Source organism: Dendrobates tinctorius, unplaced genomic scaffold (assembly GCF_039654945.1).
Source record: "Dendrobates tinctorius isolate UK_male_01 unplaced genomic scaffold, ASM3965494v1 ptg000014l, whole genome shotgun sequence".
In the NCBI taxonomy this organism is placed as follows: domain Eukaryota; kingdom Metazoa; phylum Chordata; class Amphibia; order Anura; family Dendrobatidae; genus Dendrobates; species Dendrobates tinctorius.
Window position 1 is genome coordinate 6,422,030 of NW_027361682.1, and position 25,279 is coordinate 6,447,308.

General features: G+C 45.6%; 2 protein-coding genes across 4 annotated transcripts in view; one reads left to right on the forward strand and one right to left on the reverse strand.

The window, feature by feature from the left end:
* The window catches only part of LOC141073481 (uncharacterized), a 349,087-nt gene that overhangs the window by 127,324 nt on the left and 196,484 nt on the right, over positions 1–25,279 (reverse strand). The window lies entirely within an intron of this gene.
* LOC141073468 (uncharacterized) overlaps positions 1–25,279 on the forward strand; it is a 57,820-nt gene that overhangs the window by 21,927 nt on the left and 10,614 nt on the right. For both annotated transcript variants that reach the window (XM_073560702.1, XM_073560708.1), the window contains 5 exons: positions 4,061–4,204; positions 4,334–4,513; positions 4,597–4,720; positions 4,802–4,899; positions 21,415–21,644. In XM_073560702.1, coding sequence (XP_073416803.1) covers positions 4,133–4,204; positions 4,334–4,513; positions 4,597–4,720; positions 4,802–4,899; positions 21,415–21,644 — 704 coding nt within the window. In that variant the 5' untranslated portion in view covers positions 4,061–4,132. The remainder of the gene's footprint in view (positions 1–4,060; positions 4,205–4,333; positions 4,514–4,596; positions 4,721–4,801; positions 4,900–21,414; positions 21,645–25,279) is intronic.

The following is a 25,279-nucleotide window of genomic DNA, read 5'->3' on the forward strand; positions in this document are numbered from 1 at the left end:
TTGGTGAATAGCCGGGGTGTGAGTGTGGTGACACAGGGGGACACCTCTATTGTCAGTTCCAGTAAAAGTTCACAGTATTTGACAAAGTAATGAGTGGCAATTAACGTCCTGGTCCGGACCAGTGTGTGAACGAGTGTGTATGGGTGTCCACCAAATAACATCCAGTGGAAGTGTGTGCAGAGTCTTGTCAGCTTTTTGCCTCCAAACATGCTCATACACAACTCGCTTCCCAGGACGGTGCTCTGGGGATGTGTAATGCTGCCAGAACATACATTGCCAATACCACCAGTGCCCATTTGTCATTAACCTGAGGTACAGGTAGTTGCAGAGGTGAACTCTGGATCTGGGCGTCCCCTCTGTAGGTGGTTCCCTGATGAGGAGCGGTCTTGAGGGTCCGGAGGACCCTCATTAAGGAGAGGGTACTGTCATGATCCATGCTGGATTATGACAGGTTTTGAATAAGTAACCTTTTTTTTCCTTTGAGCTGGTTGCTTGGAGTTGGTTTTGCCCCCGGTGGCCATTGGGGTTATTGCACGGTGGTGTCTTTTGTTCAAGTTTGCCTCCGGTGGTGGTTAGTGTTTTTGCACATGATAATGAAGCAGGTGTGATTCCTTGGGTCCTGCCTATAAAGGTGTAGCAGGTGGTTTCACTCACTGTTGGCGATATTGCTCATTTCCAACCAAGACTGGTGAAGGAAGGAACTACAGAGAACAGCTCAGGGGAGCTCTGGTGTAAAGGCTGGTTTAGGAAGGAATTACAGAGAGGTGTTCCTTGCAGTTCTGATAAAGCTTGGAGAAGTAGCAGCTATTCTGGAGGAAAGCTGCATTCTGGTGGTGGACTCTGTTGCTGGGAGCAGTAGCAACAGCGCAAAGCTAAGTGGTGTTTCCCTGTTTGCATTTTTCTCTGGTGTGTATTAGTACAGCGGCGGGGCCAGTGCCTGCACCACCCAGCTCCCTAGCAAGGGATAGGTGTAGGGTGTGCTAGGGTGACAGGTTCCGGCTCGGCGACAGGTGAGGAGCCTGTATAGGGAACGTCAGGAGTGTGAGGGACACTGACTCAGGGGAGTGCAGGAGGTCTCCACGTCCCCATTCCCTATCGCAAGGCCCACCGTTGTAACTGTTTCCCCTTCCCCCGTGTCTTGTTGTTTTAGTTACCGGCCTGCGGGTCGTGTCACACAGGACAGTTACACGTGCCATGTCTTGCTGTTTTAGTTACCGGCCTGTGGGTCGTGTCACACAGGACGGGTCCATGTGACAATATTATACGGAGGACTATGGGGTGTGCCTTATACAATATGGAAGACTATGAGGTGTGCATTATACAACATGGAGGACGGTGGTGCTCATTATTCTATATGGAGGACTGTAGGTTGCATTATACTATGTGGAAGACTATGAGGTGTATTATACTAAACAAGCAAAATGCTGCCTATTCATCTAGTGATTGGATTTTTTATACTTGAACAAAAATCATTGTTCTCAGCAGCACATCGCCCAGTGAAAACTGCAGATATGCTGCTGAGAACATGATACTGTATGGGAAAAGACTGATCTAATAGTGATTCTTCTATCCCCATCATTGTTCCTCAGCCGGTGTAAGGAGCCTGGGAAACAAGTGTCAAACTACTTCCATATTGTCAATCACACTCATTTAGCAGCCTGAACTCAGAGTACCGTATATACTCGTGTATAAGCCGAGATTTTCAGCCCATTTTTGGGGGCTGAAAGTCTCCCTCTCGGCTTATGCAGTATGTCAGCATTTGGGGCCCCATTTTAAACTTTTGCCCAGGCCCCACTTTGCCCTGTGTACTGGGCATTACAACGTACTGGGCACTACAATGTACGTAAACAATATAATGTAATATCCATTGCTGCTTGTGTAGTCACTCGAGGGGGATTCTGCTCTTCTAGCACTTAGCGGCTCTGTATATAGCGTCTGCAAACTACTTTAGGAATATCTGAGCTCCAGGAAGCAAATAGCGCGGTGTCCCGAGTCACGCCGTGTGACTAAGCAGTACCATTTTTACCTATTTCCCCTTGGAAACTATAAAATCTGGGCCTAAAACAGATTTTTGTGGTAAAAATGATATAACATTCTGTGACACACCCATGATGTCAATATTATCGCTATACGTTTAGATGAATTAATTGAGAGGTGTAGTTTGTAATATGTGGTCATTTATAGGTGGTTCTGCTGTTCTGGCACCTCATGGGCTCTCCCAGTGGGTCATGGCACCCATAAACCATAACCATAAAATCTGCACTAAATTTGTTTGTGCTCCTTCCTTTCTAAGTTGCACTGTGCCTAAAAAGTACGGTATATAATCGAGTATAAGGCGACCTGAATATAAGCCGAGGCACCTAGTTTTACCACATCAAACTGGGAAAAATATATTGATTCGAGTATAAGCCGAGTATGCATGGCGCCCTCCTCCTTATTCTGGTATGCATGGCGTCCTCATCCCTATCTTGGTATGCATGGCATCCTCATCCCTATCCTGGTATGCATGGCGCCCTCATCCCTATCCTGGTATGCATGGCGCCCTCATCCCTATCCTGGTATGCATGGCCCCCTCATCCCTATGCTGGTATGCATGGCGCACTCATCCCTATCCTGGTATGCATGGCGCACTCATTCCTATCCTGGTATGCTTGGCGCCCTCATCCCTATCCTGGTATGTCTGGCGCCCTTATCCCTATGCTGGTATGCATGGCTCCCTCATCCCTATGCTGGTATGCATGGCCCCCTTATCCCTATGCTGGTATGCATGGCCCCCTCATCCCTATGCTGGTATGCATGGCCCCTCATCCCTATCCTGGTTCCTACAAGGGCCCATACATCTGACCAACATGCAGGGTTGGGGGATGTGTGTGTGTGTGTGGGAAGATGAGGGGGCAGGTCCAAATTTTGCATCGGGTTCTTTCAGACTCTAGTTATGCCATTGCATGTGTGCATATGTACCGGAGAATCCTCACATAGGTGTACCAAGGAAGTAGAATAACGTTCAAACCCTCCCCAAGGATGGACTGTATATATTAAATGGATTATTTCCCTTCTGTTGACAAATTGGGAGCAGGGAATTTCTTACAGAGAGCTGCTAAGTATAAAACTTTTCTACTTTTTTCACCTTTTGGTTTATAACTGTTTTTGCACCCTTATTGTGGTATTTTCCTCATTTTTTCTACATATTAAGCACTGTACGTTTTGTGTATTAAAGCAAAAAACTTTAATAGCTCTGCCTTGTTGCCATAAAGATCCTAAGTGTCTCCCTAAAGACTTGGTGGTATTTTGTGCAAGTGACCTATGTATGGCTTGGGATCTTTGGGTACTTTATGTGCATGACATTAGGGCTTAATTTCCTTTCAGTAAGCATTCAACTTATTGTGTATATGGACTAATTGTGGGTATCTTATGTGTGTTATGTGTTCAATCTGTAGCTCAAGTGAGGGGCAAGTGTGAGATTGACCTGTAGAATTGATGTAAACCCCTTAAAGTCACCTCATCCCATGTCCCGGCGTAAGCTAAGTGAGGGCCTGACCATGACGGTGACAAAATTTGATTATCTGTTAGGGTGGTTTCACATTAGCGTTTAAGGCCGCAGTGTCGGCCTGTGCACTGCATGCGTCTTGCGTCCCCTATCTTTAGCACTGGAGACGCAGGCCGTGCGCAGGTATGTGCTTGGCGACGCATGCGTCCTTTTGACGGTGCGCCGAGCGCACCAAATTGCAACAGGTTGCGTTTGGCGCACCCGTCAAAAGGACGCATGCGCCGCCAAACGCATACCTGCGCACGGCCTGCGTCCCCAGTGCTAAAGATAGGGGATGCAGGACGCATGCAGCGTCATGCGCCCGTAGGCGGAGCTACCGACGGAGGCGTGGCAGGGGCAGGGCTTAGCGGCGGCCATGCACAGGCCGACGCTGCGGCCTTAGACGCTATTGTGAAACCACCCTTATACCAGGGGACAGGCCGGGCTATAACTGAATGTTGTGAAGTCGGTAACATCTCCAGAGATTTCTTACGTGGGATTTTTATGATGTTACATCGTCATCTTCTCATTCAGGTCCCTACAATATTGGATCCCTTCAGTGGAGATCTTCTATAGAAGAGTATTTTCACGATTGACCCAAGAAGGATGGAGAGGGACAAGATGGCGGAGAAAGTATTACACCTCACCCTAGAGATCCTTTTCCAGCTTACTGGAGAGGTGAGAGATTCTGATGATGTCACATTACATCATTCTTATGCATTGGAATAACAGATGGACAGAACTGGATAGGTGAGGACTCTGGAAATGTCTTTAGTGACATTTTTGAATGTGTCTCTCCATAAACAGGATTACACAGTAGTGAAGAAGACCTCTAGTAAGTACTGTCAGACCCCTGTTTCTGAGGGAGGTGGAAGACTCCCAAGCCCAATCACAGGTCCTCCAACTCGCCCCCTGGGATATGAGAACCTCAATGTTCAGAAGATCCTAGAACTCATCTACAAGATGATTGAGCTGCTGACTGGAGAGGTGACACTGCTGGGAATGCTGGGACATTATACAGTAACTCTTTGAAGGGATCGGGGTAATGACAGTATCATTGCATGTGCCAGGTTCCTATAAGGTGTCAGGATGTCACTGTCTATTTCTCCATGGAGGAGTGGGAGTATTTAGAAGGACATAAAGATATATACAAGGACGTCATGATGGAGGTTCCCCGGCCCCTCACATCACCAGGTATTAGAAATTACTAAATATATGGCCTATAATTATCTGTATATGGAGAATGAGTTCATTCCCTGTATGTCTTTGATACAGATCTTTCCAGAAAGAGGACAACACCAGAGAGATGTCCCTGTCCGCTTCTTCCACAGGATTGTTCAGAAGAAAATCCAAATGTTCCTCAGGATCATAAGGTAGATGTTTAGACTGTGTCATGAGATCTCCTGTAGAAGGCTGTCAAGGTCTTGTGTTCAGTCTTGTTTTATCCACTAGTACTATACACCGAGTGACCAATTTATAAGAATCAACAGCCATTTTCCAACTGAAACTTATTAGACACATGACCCCAGCATGCAGTATGAAATGACTTGATCAGTTTTCAGAATGTGAAGATTAAGAAATCTGAATGACTTTGTACAAGGCCATCATTGCTAGATTATTGGGTTTTTACGTACGATGTCAAGAGTATACTGAAAATAGTGTGATAAAAGAAAAACTTTAATTGCTATTTGTCTTGTGGATATAATCAGCTCATCAAGAAAATTATCAAGAATTGTTCTAAGAACAGGTGGTGCACAGCCATACAAATTGCAAATGAATGCTAATGTGTCTGGATACACTCATCGTTCCTTAGCACAATTGGGCTATAGACCAGGTCCAGTGCCATTACTTTCTAGCAAAACAGTTAGATAAAAACTTCATTCGGCAAAAGAAAGTAATAGTTATTTCACAGAGGAGTGGAAAACAACTTCTGCTCAGATGAGATTTCTGTTGCACCGTGCTGATGGGAGGGTCAGAATTTCACTCAAACAGCATGAAACCATGTTCCCATGTTCCGTGTGTTAGATTTCTCCCGCAACAGTTAACAGCCAACAGCCAATTAAAGGCCGGTAAGTGATGTCAGCGTGCAAGTCGCCGACTTATGACATTACTGTCATACAGCGGAACAACGCTGCGTGCCCCATCTGAATCGTAGCGGAGGACATCGCTGTACCTCGGACAGGTAAGGAGAAACTTTTTTTTTTTCTTGTAAAGCCACGGTATCGTGTGCATTATACTATATATGACATGGGGGTGCATTACACTATGGGGGTGCATTATACGGCTATGAGGCTGTATTATACCACCATGGGGGTGCATTACTCCACCATGGGGGTGCATTATTCCACCATGGGGGTAATGCATACTACCATGGGAGTGCATTGTACTGCTATATATCACTATGGGGTACTGTTGTGAGTTCATTTTCTGGTCTACCAGTCAGGCTCCCTCTGGTGGTAACAGGAGGTAGTGAGGCTGATTTAATCAGTAGAGATCTGCCACCTGATAATGAGGATGACGATTGGACCTCAGGAATCTCAGATTGGATTTAAGACAGCCGATGCCCTACTCTGGTGCTGGTGATTCCTTCTGCTTGTCAGGTCTTGGTTCTCAGCTCTGTTCCAGTCAGCTCAAACTAAGTTTCTCTGCTAATGTTCACACTTGATTTTGTTGTTCTATTCAGTTTTTTGTGTGGTCAGCCAGCCCCGGCTTGGGCTGTGCTGAATTTCCACTCTTATTTATCTGTGTTTGCCAATTTGCTTTTTATCCCTTATTAGATTGGCCTCTTTTTGCTCTGCCTCAGAATTTTTCAGAGTGCTGATATAGTGGGAGAAGTCTAGTGACTTCAGGGTTAATTTTGTTATCAGAAGTGTTGGACATTATTTTGTAGGGTTTTGGGCAGATTGCAGACAGTGTCTTTCCTTTCCTCTCCTTTCTAGTTAGTTTGGGCCCCATCGTTTGCTCAGCCTATTTTCCTACCTGTGTTTGTGTTTTCATCTTGTTTCACCGTCAATACATGTGTGGGGGCTGTCTATTCCTTTGGGGTCTGCTCTGGGGCAGTTAGTTTTCCCTTTTCTTGCTTTAGGCTTATTTAGTCCTCCGGCCGTGACGAGGCGTCTAGGTTCATCGTAGGCACGCTCCACGGCTGCTGCTAGTTGTGTGGTAGGATCAGGGATCTGCAATCTGCATAGTTACCAACCTCTCTGGTTTTTCTGGGCTTAGCATGTTTAGGTTTTTCCCTCCTCGGTGACCCATTCATAACAGGGTACATTATACTATTATGAATGACTATGGGGGCAATATGGAGGGACATGGGGAAGTATGGCGAGACACGAGGCAGAATGGGAGGACATGTGGGGTCCAGAATGTGGGATATTATTACTGTAGGGGCTAATTAAAGGATATTATTTTTGAGGATTTTGTTTTCTCCTTCGCCTCATTGGGGGACACAGGACTGTGGACTGTGGGTGTGTGCTACTGCCGCCAGGAGGCTGACACTAAGTGAATGAAAAAAAGGTTAGCTCCTCCTCAGTATACACCCTCACCGTAGTTGCCGGCGAGACCAGTTCATTCTTAGGCTATGTGCACATGTTGCAGAATTGCGGCGGAAATTTCTGAGGGAATTCCTGAATTCCATTCTGCGGGAAATATGCAAGCAAATCACATTTTAATTTCCGCCTATTTCCCACAGAAAAACTAGCGATTTGCAAACGTAATTAGCTTGCAGAACGCTAGCGTTTTCCAAGCGATCTGTAGCATCGCTTGGAAAACTGATTGACAGGTTGGTCACACTTGTCAAACATAGTGTTTGACAAGTGTGACCAACTTTTTACTATTGAGGCTGCCTATGCAGCATCAGTAGTAAAAAGATATAATGTTAAAAATAATAAAAAATTGTGTTATTATCACCTTCCGGCATCCCGCGCAGCGCTCCCAATCATCGCGATGGTCCCGGCAAGTCCCGTTCCCAGTGATGCATTGCGCCAATGACCTTTGATGACGTCGCGTTCTCGCGAGACCGCTACGGTATCGCGAGACCGCAATGTCATCAAAGGTCAATATCGCAATGCATCACTGGGAATGGGAGCATCGGTGAGGCCTGGGAGCGCTGCACGGGACATGGAAAGGTGAGAATGTGACAATTTTTTTATTTTAATTCTATTTTTTACAGGGATATGGTACCCAGAGCCTGGAGGAGAATCTCCTCTCCCCCAACCCGTGGGTACCATCTGCAAATGTTCTGCTTACTTTTCGTATGGTGGGCACAGCTACATGCGGAAAGTAAGCAGAACAATGCATTCCTATGTGGGCGGAAGCGCCGTGATTCCGAAAAATTAATGAGCATGCTGCGTATTTTTCTGCGATGAGATTCCGCCACGGGAAAATCCGTAGCACTAGCACAGCATTGCAGAATCCCATAGGATTGCATGGGATGCTTTTTTTGCGTTTTCGCAGCAAAATCGCGAGTTTAAAAACGTCAAGAAAACGCAAAAAAAACTCTACGTGTGAACACAGCCTTAGTGTCCGTAGGAGGCACACGTCTGGTCTTTTCCCAGACTCTCTTTTTTTTTTTTTCCTTTCCATGAAGATGAGACAATGGTGACGGACCCTATTGAAAAGGTCCGATCTCCCCAAACCATGAACGGGCGAGCACGTGGAGTGTCGTCTCCACGTATGCTCTCCCGCAACGTGGGACATGATGCCAGACTCAGCTCTGACCACCCTGAGGTAGAGAAACCCTAGACTGTAGAGAGGCACAGGTACAGTCTGTGCGGCCCCCACTGCACCACCAATGCAAGGACTGCAGTGGTGGAAGGAGGCGGACGGTCCCTCTCCTCATCCCTTGGAGGGAAGGTGGAGTTAGAGTGCCTGCACCATCCTTGTTTTTATGCAACCCCCCTTTCCCCCCCAACTTGAGGCTGTCAGCGCATCCAGGGGTGAGGCGCGGAAGGAGGTGGTCTTGGAGGGCTCCTGGAGGTCCCCGTGGCAGGCGGCATAGGCTAGTGGCCCCTCTTTCTGGCCACATTCCCGGGCTTTTGCGCTAGTACAGGCGCCAGCAGGCACTCTCAGAATCGGCAGCGCCATACCTGGCCCAGGCCCCTGCTTCCGGCGGTCCCGCACCCATACCCGGGTGGGCGCCGAAAATTTTGTCCCCAGCTTTCAGTCAGCACTAGGCCGCGGGCGGAAGTCCCGCCTCCCGCGACGCGTCTACTTCCGGCGGGCCCACCCCATGGCAGGGCGGGCGCTGGAAATTTAGTCCCCGGCTTCAGCCAGAGCTAGGCTGCGGGCAGAAGCCCCACCCTATGACGTCATCGGCAGTCGCATCTTCCGGCGGACCCACCCACACGCCGAGGCGCACTTTTTCGAAAAGAGAGCAACTGTTCGGCAGCCTGGACGCCTAAGGGGACACAGGACTGGGGTAAGTGCTACTTCCGAAGGAGGAGGGCCACCCCCCGTTTGTTGGCAGGGCCCGTCCCTGCTTTTCCAGAGCTAAGCGTCTTTGCTTATCTCCCCCCTGCAGACATATCACCTAGCAGGGCCACCATGTCCAGAAAGACTAAGGCGCACACTGTCTTATTTACCCCATGCACCTCCTGTTGGTCCATTTTCCCACAGGCACAAAGCAAACAAATATGTGAAGCCTGCGATTCCGAACATGCCCAGGAGCCCTCCCCTGTGACCGAGCACAGTGTGCCTAGTCCCCCGGAATGGGCTCTCTGTCGCAGTCTATGGCGTCATTTACAAGAGCAATCGAGTTCCTTCGAGCTCCAGACAGGGGCAGGGACAGCGGCTCGCCTGTTTTGGAGGGATCCTCCACCTCACAGGAGCCTCCGGCCTGCAGGGGCTGCTCTCTCACTAGGCAGACGTGGGGGAAACTAACTCACACAGCGTTTCCCGGTCCGTCTGGTGCCTCGGCATCCATGAGTTCTGCCTCTCGCTCACCTTCACCAGTGGTTGTTAACGATCGAAGCTCCGATTAAGACTCGGACGAGCTCCTTGACTTGGATACTACGGGTTACAAGGAAACAGTTGACAGCCTCATCAAGACCGTCAATCAGACCCTGGGGATTGATGATGAATCCACCTTGGCCTCAGGCCACAAGGTGACTTTTAAACGAGTCAAGCGGCCTCATTGAGTATTTTGCACTCACCCAGAGTTCGAGGACATAGTGCAACGACACAGGCAGCAGCCAGACAAGCGTTTCTCAGGCCAGAAGGCGCTTGAGGCAAGATACCCATTTGCTCCTGATCTTTGTAAAAAGTGGGCGGAATCTCCTGCGGTAGACCCACCCATGTCGCTCTTGGCCTCTAAGACCCTGTTATCCATACCTAATGGTTCCCCTATCAAGGACCCTACTGACCGTCTCGTAGAGGGCCTGGCTTGCTTAGTGTTTGAGGCATCGGGTTCAGCACTCTCTCCCTCATTCGCGGCAACTTGGGTAGTCAAGGCCATGGTTTCTTGGTCAGTATCATTAAACAGAGCCTTGCAGGGTATGGACCTACCGTCAGAGGTATCAGAGATCGCAAATTAGATTGCTTTAGCCAGAGACTACTTAATCAATGCATCTTTAGATGCGGCTAACTGTGCGGCACTCGCTGCCGCGAATGCAGTTTCCATTAGGAGGGCTCTGTGGTTGAGGACATGGCGGGCAGACTCAACGTCCAAGAAATCCTTAACTTCTTTACCTTATCAGAGTGGCCGCCTATTCAGGGAGAAGTTAGATCAGCTCATCTCTGACTCCACAGGGGGATGAGCCGTTTTCTCCCTCAGCAAAGGGTTAAACAGCCTTTTCGTCACCAGCTTCAGAAACGTTTTCGGTCTTTTCACAACCCCGGGTGGGCTGCAGTGGCCAAACCCGCCATTTCAGGTTGTCCCAACCAGGACAGAGATTGTCAAATCTCATAAAGAGCCAACCTGTTGGGGAGGATGCAAAGCCATCAGCGCAAATCAAGGGGACCTAGATCCCAAAGATCTTCAGCCAAATGACTCGAGGCAATGTCTAGGGACACCAGCAGGGTAGGCGGCCACCTAATCTGGTTTCACCACATCTGGCTCACTGTTGTACACGACACATGGGTAAGAGAGCTGGTGTCCTCGGGGTACAAGTTAGAGTTTGTCAAGCACCCCCCAAGACGTTTTTTTCTTTCTTGTCCTCCCAAAATAGATACCCGGACAAGGGCTTTATTCAAGGCCATCAAATTGCTCCAGCATAACCGGGTTGTTCCCATACCGGAAAACAAAAGATTTCAGGGCTTCTATTCCAACCTGTTCACGGTCCCCAAAAAGGACAGGACTGTCAGGCCCATCCTGGACCTGAAGCTCCTGAACAGATTTGTCAGGTTCTGACATTTCTGGATGGAGTCTCGCTGCTCGGTCATATCTGCCATAGGACAGGGAGAGTATTTGGCCTCTATCGACATTCAAGATGCCTACCTGCACATCCCCATTTTCCCTCCGCATCAAAGATTTTTGCGCTTTGCTATCAACAGCCTACATTTCCAGTTCGCAGCCCTGCCCTTCGGGCTAGCCACTGCCCCCAGAGTGTTCACAAAGGTCATGGCGGTCGTCATGGCCATCCTGCACTCCCGGGGCATCGTCTTGCCTTACTTAGACGACCTCTTGGTCAAGGGCCTGTCATTAGGAGCATGCGAGGAGAGCGTCAACATCATGCTGGATACTTTTTCCCGCTTAGGGTGGTTGGTCAACCTGAAGAAATCATCCCCTGTTCCAACTCAGAGGATTTCCATTTTAGGGATGATCTTCGACACCTCCCGAGGGTCGGTAATTCTCCTTCAGGACAAGGCCCTAGCCCTTCGGCAGGGAATCCAGGCACTTCACCAACCAGTCCCTCGTACCATTCGTTTTTGCATGAGGGTCTTAGGGAAAATGGTGGCAGCAATGGAAGCAGTTCCATTTGCCCAACTACATTTTCGTCCCCTGCAGCACGCCCTCTTGGCATCTTGGGACAAGAACCCATTTACTCTCGACCACCGGTGTCGGTTGTCCGCACAGGTCAGGCAGACACTCAGGTGGTGGACGAGGAGTTCTTCCCTTCTTCAGGGAAGCCTTTTCCCATGGACCATTGGCTGGTGGTCACAACCAACGTCAGTCTTCTCGGCTGGGGAGCTGTTTTTCAACACCATACAGCTCAGGGACATTGGTCACCACGGGAATCATGCCTCTCGATCAACCTGCTAGAGATACAAGCAATCCTGCTGGCCTTGCAGCATTTCCGTCATTTTCTTTCTAACGGGCCACCCCATCCGGATTCAATCGGACAATGCCACGAACGTCGCTTACATAAATTATCAGAGGGGCACCCACAGCAGAGCAGCCATGCACGAGGAGGAGCAAGTTCTCCTCTGGGCCGAGAGAAACCACTCGGTGATCTCGGCAGTCCACATCCCGGGTGTAGAGAACTGGGCGGCAGACTTCCTCAGCCGGCAGGGTCTTGCATCTGGGGAATGGTCACTACACCCCGAGGTCTTCCGGCAGATTTGCGAACATTGGGGAAGGCCGGATGTGGACCTGATGGCCTCCAGGGTAAATGCCAAAGTGCCCACGTTTGTTGCTCGATCCCGGAACCCACAGGCAATCGCCGTGGACGCGTTGGTTCTACCATGGAACCAGTTTCACCTCCTGTACCTCTTTCCCCCGCTGCCACTACTTCCGAGGGTCATCAGGAAGGTCAAGGCAGAGAGGGTCCCAGTAATTCAGATTGCCCCAGATTCGCCTCTTCGGGCGTGGTACGCAGACCTAGTGCAGCTACTCGCCGACATCCCCTGGCGGTTGCCAGAGTGCCCAGACCTGCTCTCCCAGGACCCGATCTGCCACCAGAACTCAGGGGCCCTGTGTTTGACAGCGTAGCCATTGAATCTTGGATTCTCACCCAGGCTGGGTTCTGCCAGAATGTGGTCACTACAATGGTTAGCGCCCAGAAACCCGCCTCAGCACGTATCTACCACTACACCTGGAAGGTTTTCGCATGTTGTAAGGACCGCGGTTATTGCCCGCTGAGATTCTCCATTCCCAACATCTTAGCTTTCCTCCAGACTGGCCTAGACTCGGGGCTAGCTCCAATTCCCTCAGAAGACAGATATCTACCTTATCTGTCATGTTCCAGCGCAGGATTGCTACCATCTGCAGGTAAAGACCTTTATCCAGGGAGTCTGCCACTTGGTACCTCCCTATAGGGCTCCTCTGGAAGCCAGGGACCTTAACCTAGTCCTAAGTGTTCTGCAGGAATCTCCATTTGAGCCACTACAGAATGTCTCTTTGACATACCTTTCCTGGAAGGTGGTGTTCCTCGTAGCTATAACATCAGTCAGGCGGGTCTCGGTGATGGCGGCTCTATGTTGCCGAGCTCCGTTCCTGATTTTTCACAAGGATAAGGTGGTTCTCAAGCCAGCTCCCCCTTTCCTGCTTAAGGTCGTTTCCTCATTTCACATTAATGAGGACATGGTCTTACCCTCTTTTTGCCCAGCACCTGTACACCGTGTGGAAAAGGCTCTTCATACGTTGGACCTGGTGAGAGCCCTCAGGAGGTACGCGTCACGGACGGCATCCCTTCATCAGACACACATGCTGTTCGTGCTCCCCGAGGGTCACAGGAAGGGACTTGCTGCCTCAATATCGACCATAGCCAGGTGGATTCATTTGACTATTCAGGAGTCTTACTGCATCAGAGGCGCACCTGTTCCAGCAGAGATCAGAGCACACTCCACCCGGGCGGTGGGCGCCTCTTGGGCTCTTCGGCACCAGGCATCAGCGGAACAGGTCTGCAAGGCGGCAACCTGGTCCAGTTTGCACACATTCTCCAAGCACTACAATATCCATACTCAGGCTTCAGCAGATGCGAGCCTGGGTAGGATTCTCCAAGCAGGGGTGGCGCACCTTTAGACATGAGGTGCATATAGCTTGGACCGGTGAGTCGACTTCCCACCCAGGGACTGCTTTATGGACCGCAGACCCCTGCCACTCTCTTGCCACAGCCCCTGCTTTGGGACTCTGAAAAAAATTGTCTTCTTTCCTTATGCCTTGACACTCCTATTGAGTATGGTTTGAGAAAGACCTAGGTATAGGTCGAAACGTAACCGTGTAATCCGTGTAATACTCATGTTTGGAATCTGATCTTTGTTTGCGGTGTTTTTTCACTTTTTTTGATTAATTGAAAAAATAAATGAAAATCATAGTAATTCCTTTAATGACTCTGATGCAAGTGATATTCAATTTTGAGTGCGACTGTCTACCCATTGACTTTTACCTGTGATATATCCACGTTCAGTCAGCACCTCCTCCTACAGCACGAGTGCGCGTCTTTATTTTTTCTACAGGGACTGCTTTATGACGTCCCACAGTCTTGTGTCCTTCAATGAGGCGAAGTAGAAACCGTAAAATCCTTTTCTCCGAGATGCTCATTGGGGGACTGTGGACTGTGGGTGTATGCTACTGCCGCCAGGAGGCTGACAACACTAAGTGAATGAAAAAAAGGTTAGCTCCTCCTCCTCAGTATACACCCTCGCCCTAGTTGCCGGCGAGACCAGTTTGGTGCAATAGCAGTAGGAGAACAAAAAAACAGGCAAAATCAACCTTAATGCAGGTAACATGTCTAGAAAATCCACTTACTATCATAAATACATATTAACAAACAACAAAAGGAGCCAATTGGCTAACAGGGTGGGTGCTGTGTCCCCCAATGAGCATCTCGGAGAAAAGGATTTTACGGTGAATATCACAAAAATCCCTGTTTCAGTGTGGGGGAGAAGAGCTCATGTTACCGTGCAGGGTGACATGGTCGCTTTTTTTCTTCATCTGGCGTGGTGTAGAGGTTGGGGAAAAATTGGGGAATGTGCTCTAGATAACTGTTATTTTCTGCAGAGATGAATCCTGGCTGGAAGAAGTGATGGGGGTGTGCACTGGATGAAAAAGCTCACAGAGAGGGAAAAAAGGACTTAAAAATCCTGTAAATTTAAGCAAAAACGCATCATAGAAAATGGCCTCACCAAACCTTGTCCAGTGACTAATGCACTAGCAGGATTCAGCAGGCTCCCAAAGATAAAGGCTCGAGCAGCACAGGTGCCCACCACTGATGTGAACAGCCACCCTATCGCTATAGCAGTGATGATGAAGGTGTTTGCTGCCTAATGGAAAAAAGCACAAAGATGGAGCTTGCTTAGGACATACTATAAGTCACACAGGAAAGTGCGATGCACAGTGTCTGGATGACAGCCTATTTAACCCCTTAAGCCCCAAGGGTAGTTTGCACGTTCATGACCGGGCCAATTTTTACAATTCTGACCACTGTCCCTTTATGAGGTTATAACTCTGAAACGCTTCCATGGATCCCGGTGATTCTGACATTGTTTTCTCGTGACATATTGTACTTCATGTTAGTGGTAAAATTTCATTCATATAACTTGCGTTTATTTGTGAAAAAAAATGAAAATTTGGCGAAAATTTTGAAAATTTCGCAATTTTCCAAATTTGAATTTTTATGCCCTTAAATCACAGAAATACGGCACACAAAAAACTTAATAAATAGCATTTCCCACATGTTTACTTTACATCAGCACAATTTTGGAACCAAAATTTTTTTTTGTTAGGATTCGGAAGTTATAAGGGTTATAAATTGACCAGCGATTTCTCATTTTTGCAACACCATTATATTTTTACGGACCACATCACATTTGAAGCCACTTTGAGGGGTCTATATGATAGAAAATACCTAAAAGTGACACCATTCTAAAAACTGCACCCCTTAAGGTGCTCAAAACCACATTCAAGAAGTTTATTAACTCTTTAGGTGCGTCACAGGAATTTTTTGAATATTTTAAAAAAATGAACATTTAACTTTTTTTCACAAAAAAAATACTTCAGGTTCAATTTTTTTTATTTTACCAAGGGTAACAGGAGAAATTGGACTGCAAAGGTTATTGTGCAATTTGTCCTGAGTACGCTGATACCTGATATGTGGGGGGGAACCACTGTTTCGGTGCATGGCAGACCTCAGAAGGGAAGGAGCGCCGTTTGACTTTTTCAATGCGAAATTGGCTGGAATTCAGATCGGACGCCATGTCGTGTTTCGAGAGCCCCAGATGTACCTAAACAGTGGAAACCCCCCACAAGTGACCCCATTTTGGAAACTAGACCCCCCAAGGAACTTATCTAGATATGTGGTGAGAACTTTGAACCAACAAGGGCTTCACAGAAGTTTATAACGTACAGCGGTACAATTAAAAAATCATATTTTTTCCACAAAAATGATCTTTTCACCCCCAATTTTTATTTTTCCAAGGGTAACAGGACCCTAAAAGTTATTGTGCAATTTATCCTGAGTACGTTGATACCCCATATGTGGTTGTAAATGACTATTTGGGCGCATGGCAGAGCTCGGAAGGGAAGCAGCGCCATTTGACGTTTTTGGCTGGAATTGAGATCGGACACCATGTCGCGATTGGAAAACCCCTGATGTACCAAAACAGTGGAAACCCCCCACAAATGACACCATTTTGGAAACTAGACCCCCCAAGGAACTTATCTAGATGTGTGGTGAGAACTTTGAACCCCCAAGGGCTTCACAGAAGTTTGTAACATACAGCCGTACAATTAAAAAATCATATTTTTTCCACAAAAATGATCTTTTCACCCTCAATTCTTATTTTTCCAAGGGTAACAGGACCCTAAAAGATATTGTGCAATTTGTCCTGAGTGCGCTGATACCCCACATGTGGGGGTAAACCACTATTTGGGCGCATGGCAGAGCTCGGAAGGGAAGCAGCGCCATTTGACGTTTTTGGCTGAAATTGAGATCGGACACATGTCGCGTTTGGAAAGCCCCTGATGTACCAAAACAGTAGAACCCCCCCACAAATGACACCATTTTGGAAACTAGACCCCCCAAGGAACTTATCTAGATGTGTGGAGAGCACTTTGAACCCCCCCAGTGCTTCACAGAAGTTTATAACGCCCGGGCGTGAAAATAAAAAAAATTGTATTTTTTCCACAAACATGAACTTTTAGTCACCAATTTTTTTATTTTCGAAAGGGTACATGGAGAAATTGGACCCCAAAAGTTGTTGTCCAATTTGTCCTGAGTATGCTGATACCTGATATGTGGGAGAAAACTACTGTATAGGCACACGTCGGGGCTTGGAAGGGAAGTAGTGACGTTTTGGAATGCAGACTTTTATGGAATGGCCTGCGGGTGTCATGTTGCTTTTGGAGAGCCCCTGATGTACCTACTATTGAAACTCCCCACAAGTGACCCCATTTTGGAAACTAGACCCCCCACGGAACTTCTCTATATGTGTTGAGCACTTTGAACCCCCAAGTGCTTCACAGAAGTTTATAACGCCTGGGCGTGAAAATAAAAAAATCATTTTTTTCCACAAAAATGATATTTTTGCCCCCAATTTTTTATTTTCCTAAGGGTAACAGGAGAAATTGGACCCCAAAAGTTGTTTTGCAATTTGTCCTGAGTATGCTGATACCCTATATGTGGGGGTAAAACACTGTTTGGGCGCATGGCAGAGCTTGGAAGGGAAGGAGCACCATTTGGCTTTTTCAACGCAGAATTGGCAGGAATTGAGATCAGACGCCATGTTGCATTTGGAGAGCCCCTGATGTGCCAACAGTGGAAACCCCCCAATTATAACTCCAACCCTAACCCCAACACACCCCTAACCCTAATCTCACCCCTAACCCTAGCCCTAACCCTAATGGGAAAATGGAAATAAATACATTTTTTAAATTTTATTATTTTTCCCTAACTAAGGGGGTGATAACGGGGGGTTTGATTTACTATTTATGGCGGTTTTTATGTTTGGCAGCTGTCACACGCTAAAAGACGCTTTTTATTGTAAAAATAGTTTTTGCATCACTACATATTGAGAGCTATAATTTTTCCGTATTTTGACCCACCGAGTCATGTGAGGTCTTATTCTTTGCGGGACGAGTTGACGTTTTTATTGGTACCATTTTTGGGCACGTGACATTTTTTGATCGCTTTTTATTCCGATTTTTGGGACGCAGAATGAACAAAAACCAGCGTTTCATGAATTTCTTTTGGGGTGGGTTGCGTTTACACCGTTCCGCGCGCGGTAAAATTGATAAAGCGTTTTATTCTTCAGGTCAGTACGGTTACAGCGATACCTCATTTAGTTCTTTTTTTATGTTTTGGCGGTTTTATGCAATGAAAACTATTTTATATAAAAAATAATTATTTTTGCATCGCTTTATTCTGCGAGCTATAACTTTATTTTTTCGCTGATGACGCTGTATGGTGGCTCGTTTTTTGCGGGACAAGCTGACGTTTTCAGCGGTACCATGGAAATTTATATGCGTCTTTTTGATCGTACGTTATTGCACTTTTTGTTCGGTGGTATGATAATAAATCATTATTTTTTGCTTCGTTTTTTATTTTTATTTTTTAAGGGGTTTGCTAAAGGGGTTAACTAATGGGACAGTTTTATAGGGCGGGTCGTTACGGACGCGGCGATACCAAATATGTGTACTTTTATTGTTTTTTTTACTTTAAAAAAATGAATTTATTGGGGAATTTTTTTTTTCTTTTTACTAATTTATTTAGCGATTTTTAAAAAATTATTTTTACACTTTTTTTTTTAACTTTATTACATTGTCCTAGCTGGGACATCACTGTCCTGTGACAGATCGCTGATCTGTCACAGGCACTGCTGCAGACTTCCTCATGCCTGCGCTTTGCAGGCAGTGAGGAAGTCAGCTCCCTACAGGCCCCTGAAGGTCCCTGTCGCCATCTTGGATCCGGGGGCCTGTAGGGAAAGAGCCCCCCCGCAGCAGCGCTGCACATTGCGCTGCCGTGGGGGGCTCAGGGAAGCATGGAGGGAGCCCCCTCCCTGCCGATGCTTCCCTTTAACCCCCGATCCACCGCGATCGTGTTTGATCGCGGTGTACAAGGGGTTAACGTGTCGGGACGGTCCGTGACCGCCCCTGACACATTGTGCCGGGTGTCAGCTGTGATAATCAGCTGACACCCGGCCGCGATCAGCGGCGCTCACCACGTGAGCGCGCTAATCGCTATGACGTACTATCCCGTCCCTGGGAATTAAGTCCCAAGGCACATGGACGGGATAGTACGTCTCATGGCAGAAAGGGGTTAAAAACACCTATAATGGAAAGTGGGCTGTTCAGCACTATATATGCATCACACAGAAAAACCAGCCATCAAAAAGGAGCCCAGCTGCATCCTGCAAAAAATGATAAAAAGTGCAATAAAAAGATACAAAAAAATGCATATAATAAATGCATTCAATGAGGTATTGGTTACTATTTTAGCCCAAACAGATAAGCTCGCAATCCATCGCAATAGGACTTCTTCGTCAGGAGATGCTATAAGTGTACAATATCATGTGATTCACTTTGGTGCCAGATTTGAATGTGTAATCTATTTAAACAGTATGTAGAGATATTGTACACTTGTAGCATCTCTTGACGAAGAAGTCCCATTGACTTTGAAACGCGTTGAAAGAATAAAACACCATTCTTTACCTTCTATACGCCTGGACCCCATTATTTGTACAGCAGCGCGGATGATACCCACAAATTCTCCTATTCTAATACTATGATTTGGTCATTGGTTTGACCTGTGGATCTGCAGCAGCTGTCAACTCTGATGAGTCTATATGCCTTAATATCAAGAAATTTCGGGTGAGTGCAAACTGATTAAGAACTTGAAATAGTCATTGGATAAGACCCTATTGGCGCTTTTCTCTCCTGTAGTGTCTCTTTGTGTGAAGTTGCTATCTTGTCATCATGTACTATTTTACCTTTTCTTAACAAAATTTCAAAAAAGTTGCATAAATTTGTTGGTGTCTAGTATCTCAGTTTCTCAATGTCTTAAAATATGCTTGGAATCTCTGGATTCTATGCCCACCTCATTGGCATTAACAGAGGTTGCCTGGGCAACCTCAGCATGCAATTTGTCCGTTCAAATTTTTAACCAGAGCAAAGGGGGTCCATAGTCTGCCCAGATTTTGGGTTGACTGGGATTCAAGCATTTTGTATGAGCACCCGCATAGAGCATGCCAGAGCACGTCATTACTTGATCGAATAAAGAGCATGTGTCAAGTTTAATGTCAACTGACTGTCAATTTTAAGGAAATGTGGCTACTTACCCTTTACATTAGCAGACACTTTTCTTTGCCTACATCCAGCTGGATAAGTTGCTAATGTTGCGGCTCAATGAAAATTCAAGATAATCTCATGGAAACTGACACAACCTTTGTGGATTAATAACTCAGGGGTCAAATATCAGAGAGGAATGTGACCTCTCAAAACTTAAGTTGGAATCATGGCAATGAAGGAAATATGCTCCAAAATCAACTGCAAGTTTGAAAAGTAATAGTATAAACTCTTTACAAGTATGGTGTATGTATGTATGTATGTGTGTGTGTGTGTGTGTGTGTGTGTGTATATATAAAATATATTATTATATATATATACACACACACACGTGGTCATAATTCTTGGTACCCCTCGTATAATGACAGAAAAACCCATAATGGTCACAGAAATAACTTTAATGTGACAAATGTAATAACAAATCAAAAATCTGTGAAAATGAAGAAAACAGTGACACTCCAAACTTTTTATCCCCATTATGTAAAAAAAAAAAAAAAACAGCACAAAAATATGGTAATGTGGACTTTATTGCCCAATGGCGTGGTGACGTTTTGGATATAAAATAAAAAAGAGAGCGAAGCCAGCGCTGCCTATTGTCAGAACGCAATACATAAAGTGCATATGCACATATTGATTTCTAACTGTATTTCAAAATGAGACATTTAGCAAACAATTGATCAATTTTTGAGCCACCCCGCCACGCCAAGGCATTCTCATATGGGGCAGTCCTACTCTATGTTTTTTATATTCGCTGTGCCATTACGGCCTCCTAAATGTATTAAAAGCAAGACCACATTAAATGCAAACTGTACCTGAAGCGTTTCTGAATCACTCCCATGGCGCCAGAAAAGGCGAGTGCGAAGGGAAAGAGGGACAAAGACTGCAGCGCTGCAAATTTTAGGTCAGCCTCGGCCACACCCATTTCACAACTAGTCACACCCATGTCCACACCCATCCGCACCCATTTAGCACTGCTGATCACACTGACTGGTACTGAGGGCACAGTGGCTGGCATTATGGGCACATTTGCTGGTACTGTGGGCACACTGACTGGTACTAAGGAAGAGAGAGAAAAAAGAAAATAGAGAGAAAGAAAGGAGAGTGAGAGAAAGAAAGAACAGAAAGAGGGGAAAGAAAGAAAGAGCAGAGAGAGCATTTTCCAGAAGTGCCCGATGGTCAGTCCGGCCCTGCCTGAAGCGTTTCTGAATTACTTCCATTGCTTCTCGGATATAGTATCCTATTTCAAGCTATATCTGAATCCGAGTATATATACTATATCCGAAACGTTGCCATGCCATTGTGCAATGAAGTCCACATTTACCATATTTTTTGTGCTGGTTTTTTTTTCATTTTTTTACTATATCATAAGAATGACACTTGGATTGGTGTTTGAAAAAACGTTGCAGTATTGTAAGGTAACTTCATTTTTTTCACTGTATAATAAGATGGACACTTGGTGGTTGAGAAAGTGTTGCGCTACTGTAAGGTAATTTTTGTGCTGTTCTAATTTTTTTGAGTTATATTATATATATTTTATTATACACACACACATCTACATCTACACATACACAAGTACTTCAGAAGCTTTATCTCATGGGTTGAATTACCATACAAACCTTATAGTTTTTTCAAATGCTTCCTCAGTGTATATAAGGTAGCCTACAGTAGTCAAAATATCACTCTATTCAGGTTCTTGAAGGAGCAGCTTACTATTTCTTACTATTACCAGAAAATGGCGTCTTCTGGAAAGCATCTCAACAATGTATGCAAGAAAACCTCTAAGGCAGAGATCAACCATGAAGTCAAGAATGCAAAAAGGAACATGCACAAGGTGGCCCAATCCCTGTCTGTTGTGCCTTATGACAGCTTCAAAAACAGCCAATTTACAAATGCCCAGGACTTCTTCATAGAATTTTTGGAAAGTCGTGGTTGCATTGTGACAGGAAAACCTTCTGAAAGGTATGTATATGTTTCTTCATAATATTTCAAGGTTTTCTAGCATTTAACTATTGATTACCAATCCTAATTTTACACATGTAATTTAAATTTTTAGCTATATAGATATTTTTATGCACTATATATCTTAGTTGAGTGCCATCAAAATGTCTGACAGACATGCCAACACAGTGCCAAAAAGTCTACCCCTATCCAAGTAAGCTTCACACTTTATACTTTTCTTTTTCTGTCTATAGCCATATAAGGGCTTGTTTTGTTCATGGGATGATGTTATGATGAGTCACCGAAGGATGAAAAAACAAAATACCAGCTAAGTCCAGAAAAACCAGAGCGGTTGGCAGCTATCGGATTGCAGACCCCTGAACCTATCCACAACAACTAGCAGTAGCCATGGGGGGTTCCTACGGTGCCCTAGACCCCTCGATCACAGCCGGAGAACTAAATAGCCTAAAGACAGAAAGGGGAAAAACTAAACTGCCCCAGAGCAGACCCCAAAGCAATAGGCAGCCCCCAACATATAATGACGGTGAAGCAAGATGAAAACACTAACACAGATAGAAAGATAGGTTGAGCAAATGATGGGGCCCAAGCTAACTACATAGGACAGGATAGGAAAGCTGCTGTCTGCCATCCGCAAAACCCCTATCAAAATGAGCCAACCGACTGATAGTAAAAACAGGCCCTGAAGACGCTAGGCTTCAAAAGACTATTTCAGCACTCAGGTATATTCTGAAGACAGAGCAAAAGATCAACAGATCAGAGACAAAAATGGAATTCAGCTCACCCCCGGCCGGGGATGGCAGAACTCCCAAAAAACAAGGCAAAACAAAAACAAAACTGAAGTGTACAAAGCAGTGCAGAAATACTTAGCTTTGAGATGCAGGAATCAGACTGGTCTCCAAGAATCCAGCAGGAAAATCACCAGCCAGGAAGAAGGGCGTTGGCAGCCTTATATCCAGTCCTCAATTCCAGCCACCCAGTCATCATCTAGCTGCCCATGTGTTTGGTAATCAGCCTCACTACCTTCCTTCACCAGAGGAGGGAGTTCATCAGACCTCAATGGTGAAGGGAAAAATGAACTCACAACAGGATGAGTTGTACTTTAACCACATATTGTACTGTAAAATGGGGAAAAAATTCTAAGGCTATTTACCCACGTATGCAGAAAATTCCTGACTGAAAACCGGACTCCTCAGAAAACGCGCGTTTTTTTCCACGTGTTTTCCGCGCATTTTTTATGTTTTTTATACATTTTTTTCCGGTGTGTCCCCAGGCTCATAGAAAATAGTTAGAAATGCGGATTTTTCCACAAAATTAATGAGCATGCTGTGTTTTTTACCGCGATGCGTTTTTTTAATGGAAGAAACGCATCAATATGCACAAAAAGTGCAGAATTCATTAAAATGAATGGTATGCTTCTTGTAAGCGTTTTTTAAGTGTTTTTGCCGGTAAAATTTCTTAAAAAACGTGAAAAAAAATGCTTACGTGTGCACACACCCTAATTGTGGTAAAATTGCAAAAAATTGCTATTACTGTTTTTTTTTGTGTTCACCATGTTCACTATATGGTAAAACTAATATGTTGGTGTGATGCCCCAGGTCGGTATGACTTTGTCAATATCAAAAATGTATAATTTTGCTTTTATGTAAGTGTTGAAAATAATTCTGAAGTTTTTAAAGAAAAAGAATTGCGCTTTGTGGCTAGGGCTAATGTATTTTTTTTTTTTAAATCAGATAATTTTTATTAACAGGATTCAAATTGACATTGCACACAATTGTGTCCAAAAAAAAGGAACAAAAAAGGGGCATAGACCTGTTTACAAACATTTTAAAACCAATCCCCCAATTCCCTCCCTCCCTCCCTTAAATCCTCTATAAACGATAATGAGACATTAACACCCATTGCTTACACGTTAAAACAGCATCCCTCTGGAATCAGTTTCTCTCCACCCATGGTTTCCAAAGTGATTCAAAAGATTTCACACTTTTCCTTTTCTTATAAATATCCTTTTCCATTTTAATCCCTACATCAGACTGTCTATAAAATTCCCGCAGAGTCGGCGGCTCCCCACTCAACCAATGTCTGGCAATCAATTTACGTGCAACATACAATAATCTAGCTATGGCCAGTTTATGATGATTTGGAACTCGGATCTCCTCTACATACCCCAAAATGCATACCACAGGATCCCATGTGATTGTACATCTATACGATTTCCCAATTGCTTCTCCCACCTCCGACCAGTATGTATTCAGTCTCGTACACTGCCATAGCATGTGCAGAATCCCCGCTCCCTCAGACCGGCACCTAGGACATTCAGAAGTCTGTCTCAACCCTGCCTTATAATGCCTATCTGGAGTTCTATATACTCTGTGAAGTACATAATATTGTGAAAGTCTACCCGGCTCGCTTAGTGACAACTGAGGAATATACGCCATGACATCTTCCCATATATCCTCTATCCTTCCCAACTCCTCCTCCCATTTCTCTTTTGCTTTAATGGGAAATCTATTAAGAAAGGTATGTAACAAATCCCTGTAAATATCTGAAACTACCCCTTTCGTTCCTCCCGCCGCACAGACATAGTCCACTAGAATATCCCTACTAATTTTCATATCCATCATTTTACTCTGCACCAGATAGGCATGTCTCAGCTGTCCATATTGAAACCTACTGGTCTCCCGCAACCCATACCTCCCCTGCAGAGTCTCAAAGGACAACAGCCCCCGTGCATCCTGAATCTGATCTACATATAGTATACCTAGTGATATACAATTTTTGAATTCCCCCATTTTAATAAATTCAGGTAGTACTTCATTATTCCAAATTGGGGAGAGATTTGTTAATGCTCCCACTTCTCTTGTCCTTTTAATTGCCCCCCAATCTCTGTGGACTAGCATCAAAGTAGGATAGGTCGCACCAAACTTCCCAAAACTCCCTGCCTCCAGACCCTGAACCAATGGGTCCCTTCCCACCAACCAAACCATAATCCTTTGGACCGAACCCAATCCATTCTCCTCACTCCATCCTCTCAACTGTTGACCCTGTGCTGCCAAAAAATAAATCCAAGGATTCGGAAGAGCCAGTCCCCCCCCCATCTTTAGGCCTCTGCAGGAGTTCCAGCCTAATTCTTGGCTGTTTTTTCCCCCAAACAAGGTCATGAAATATAGAATTGATGGTATGAAACCACTTTCGGGGAAACCAAACGGGGGAGTTATGCAATATATATAACAATTGAGGCATAAGAATCATTTTTGTTAAGTTTATCCTACCCACCACAGAGAGGCACAGCCTGCACCACACCCCTACTTTCTTCCTAAATTTGTCCAACAATGGGGACAGATTTAAATCGACATAACTCGAAAGAGGAAGAGACACCTGAACTCCCAGATATTTGAACCGCTGAACCACCGGCAACCTGCTACCCTCCAGTGCCATAGGAATATCCCCGCCCCCTCATCTACCAGCAAGATATTTGACTTTGCCCAATTAATATCCAGACCCGATACATCCCCAAATGCCCTAAGAATGTTCATCACCCCCTCCAATGCCTCTCCAGAATTTTCTAAGAATAATAGCATGTCATCTGCGTATAGGGCTATTTTCTCCTCTATCATGCCATATCGGAACCCCCTAAC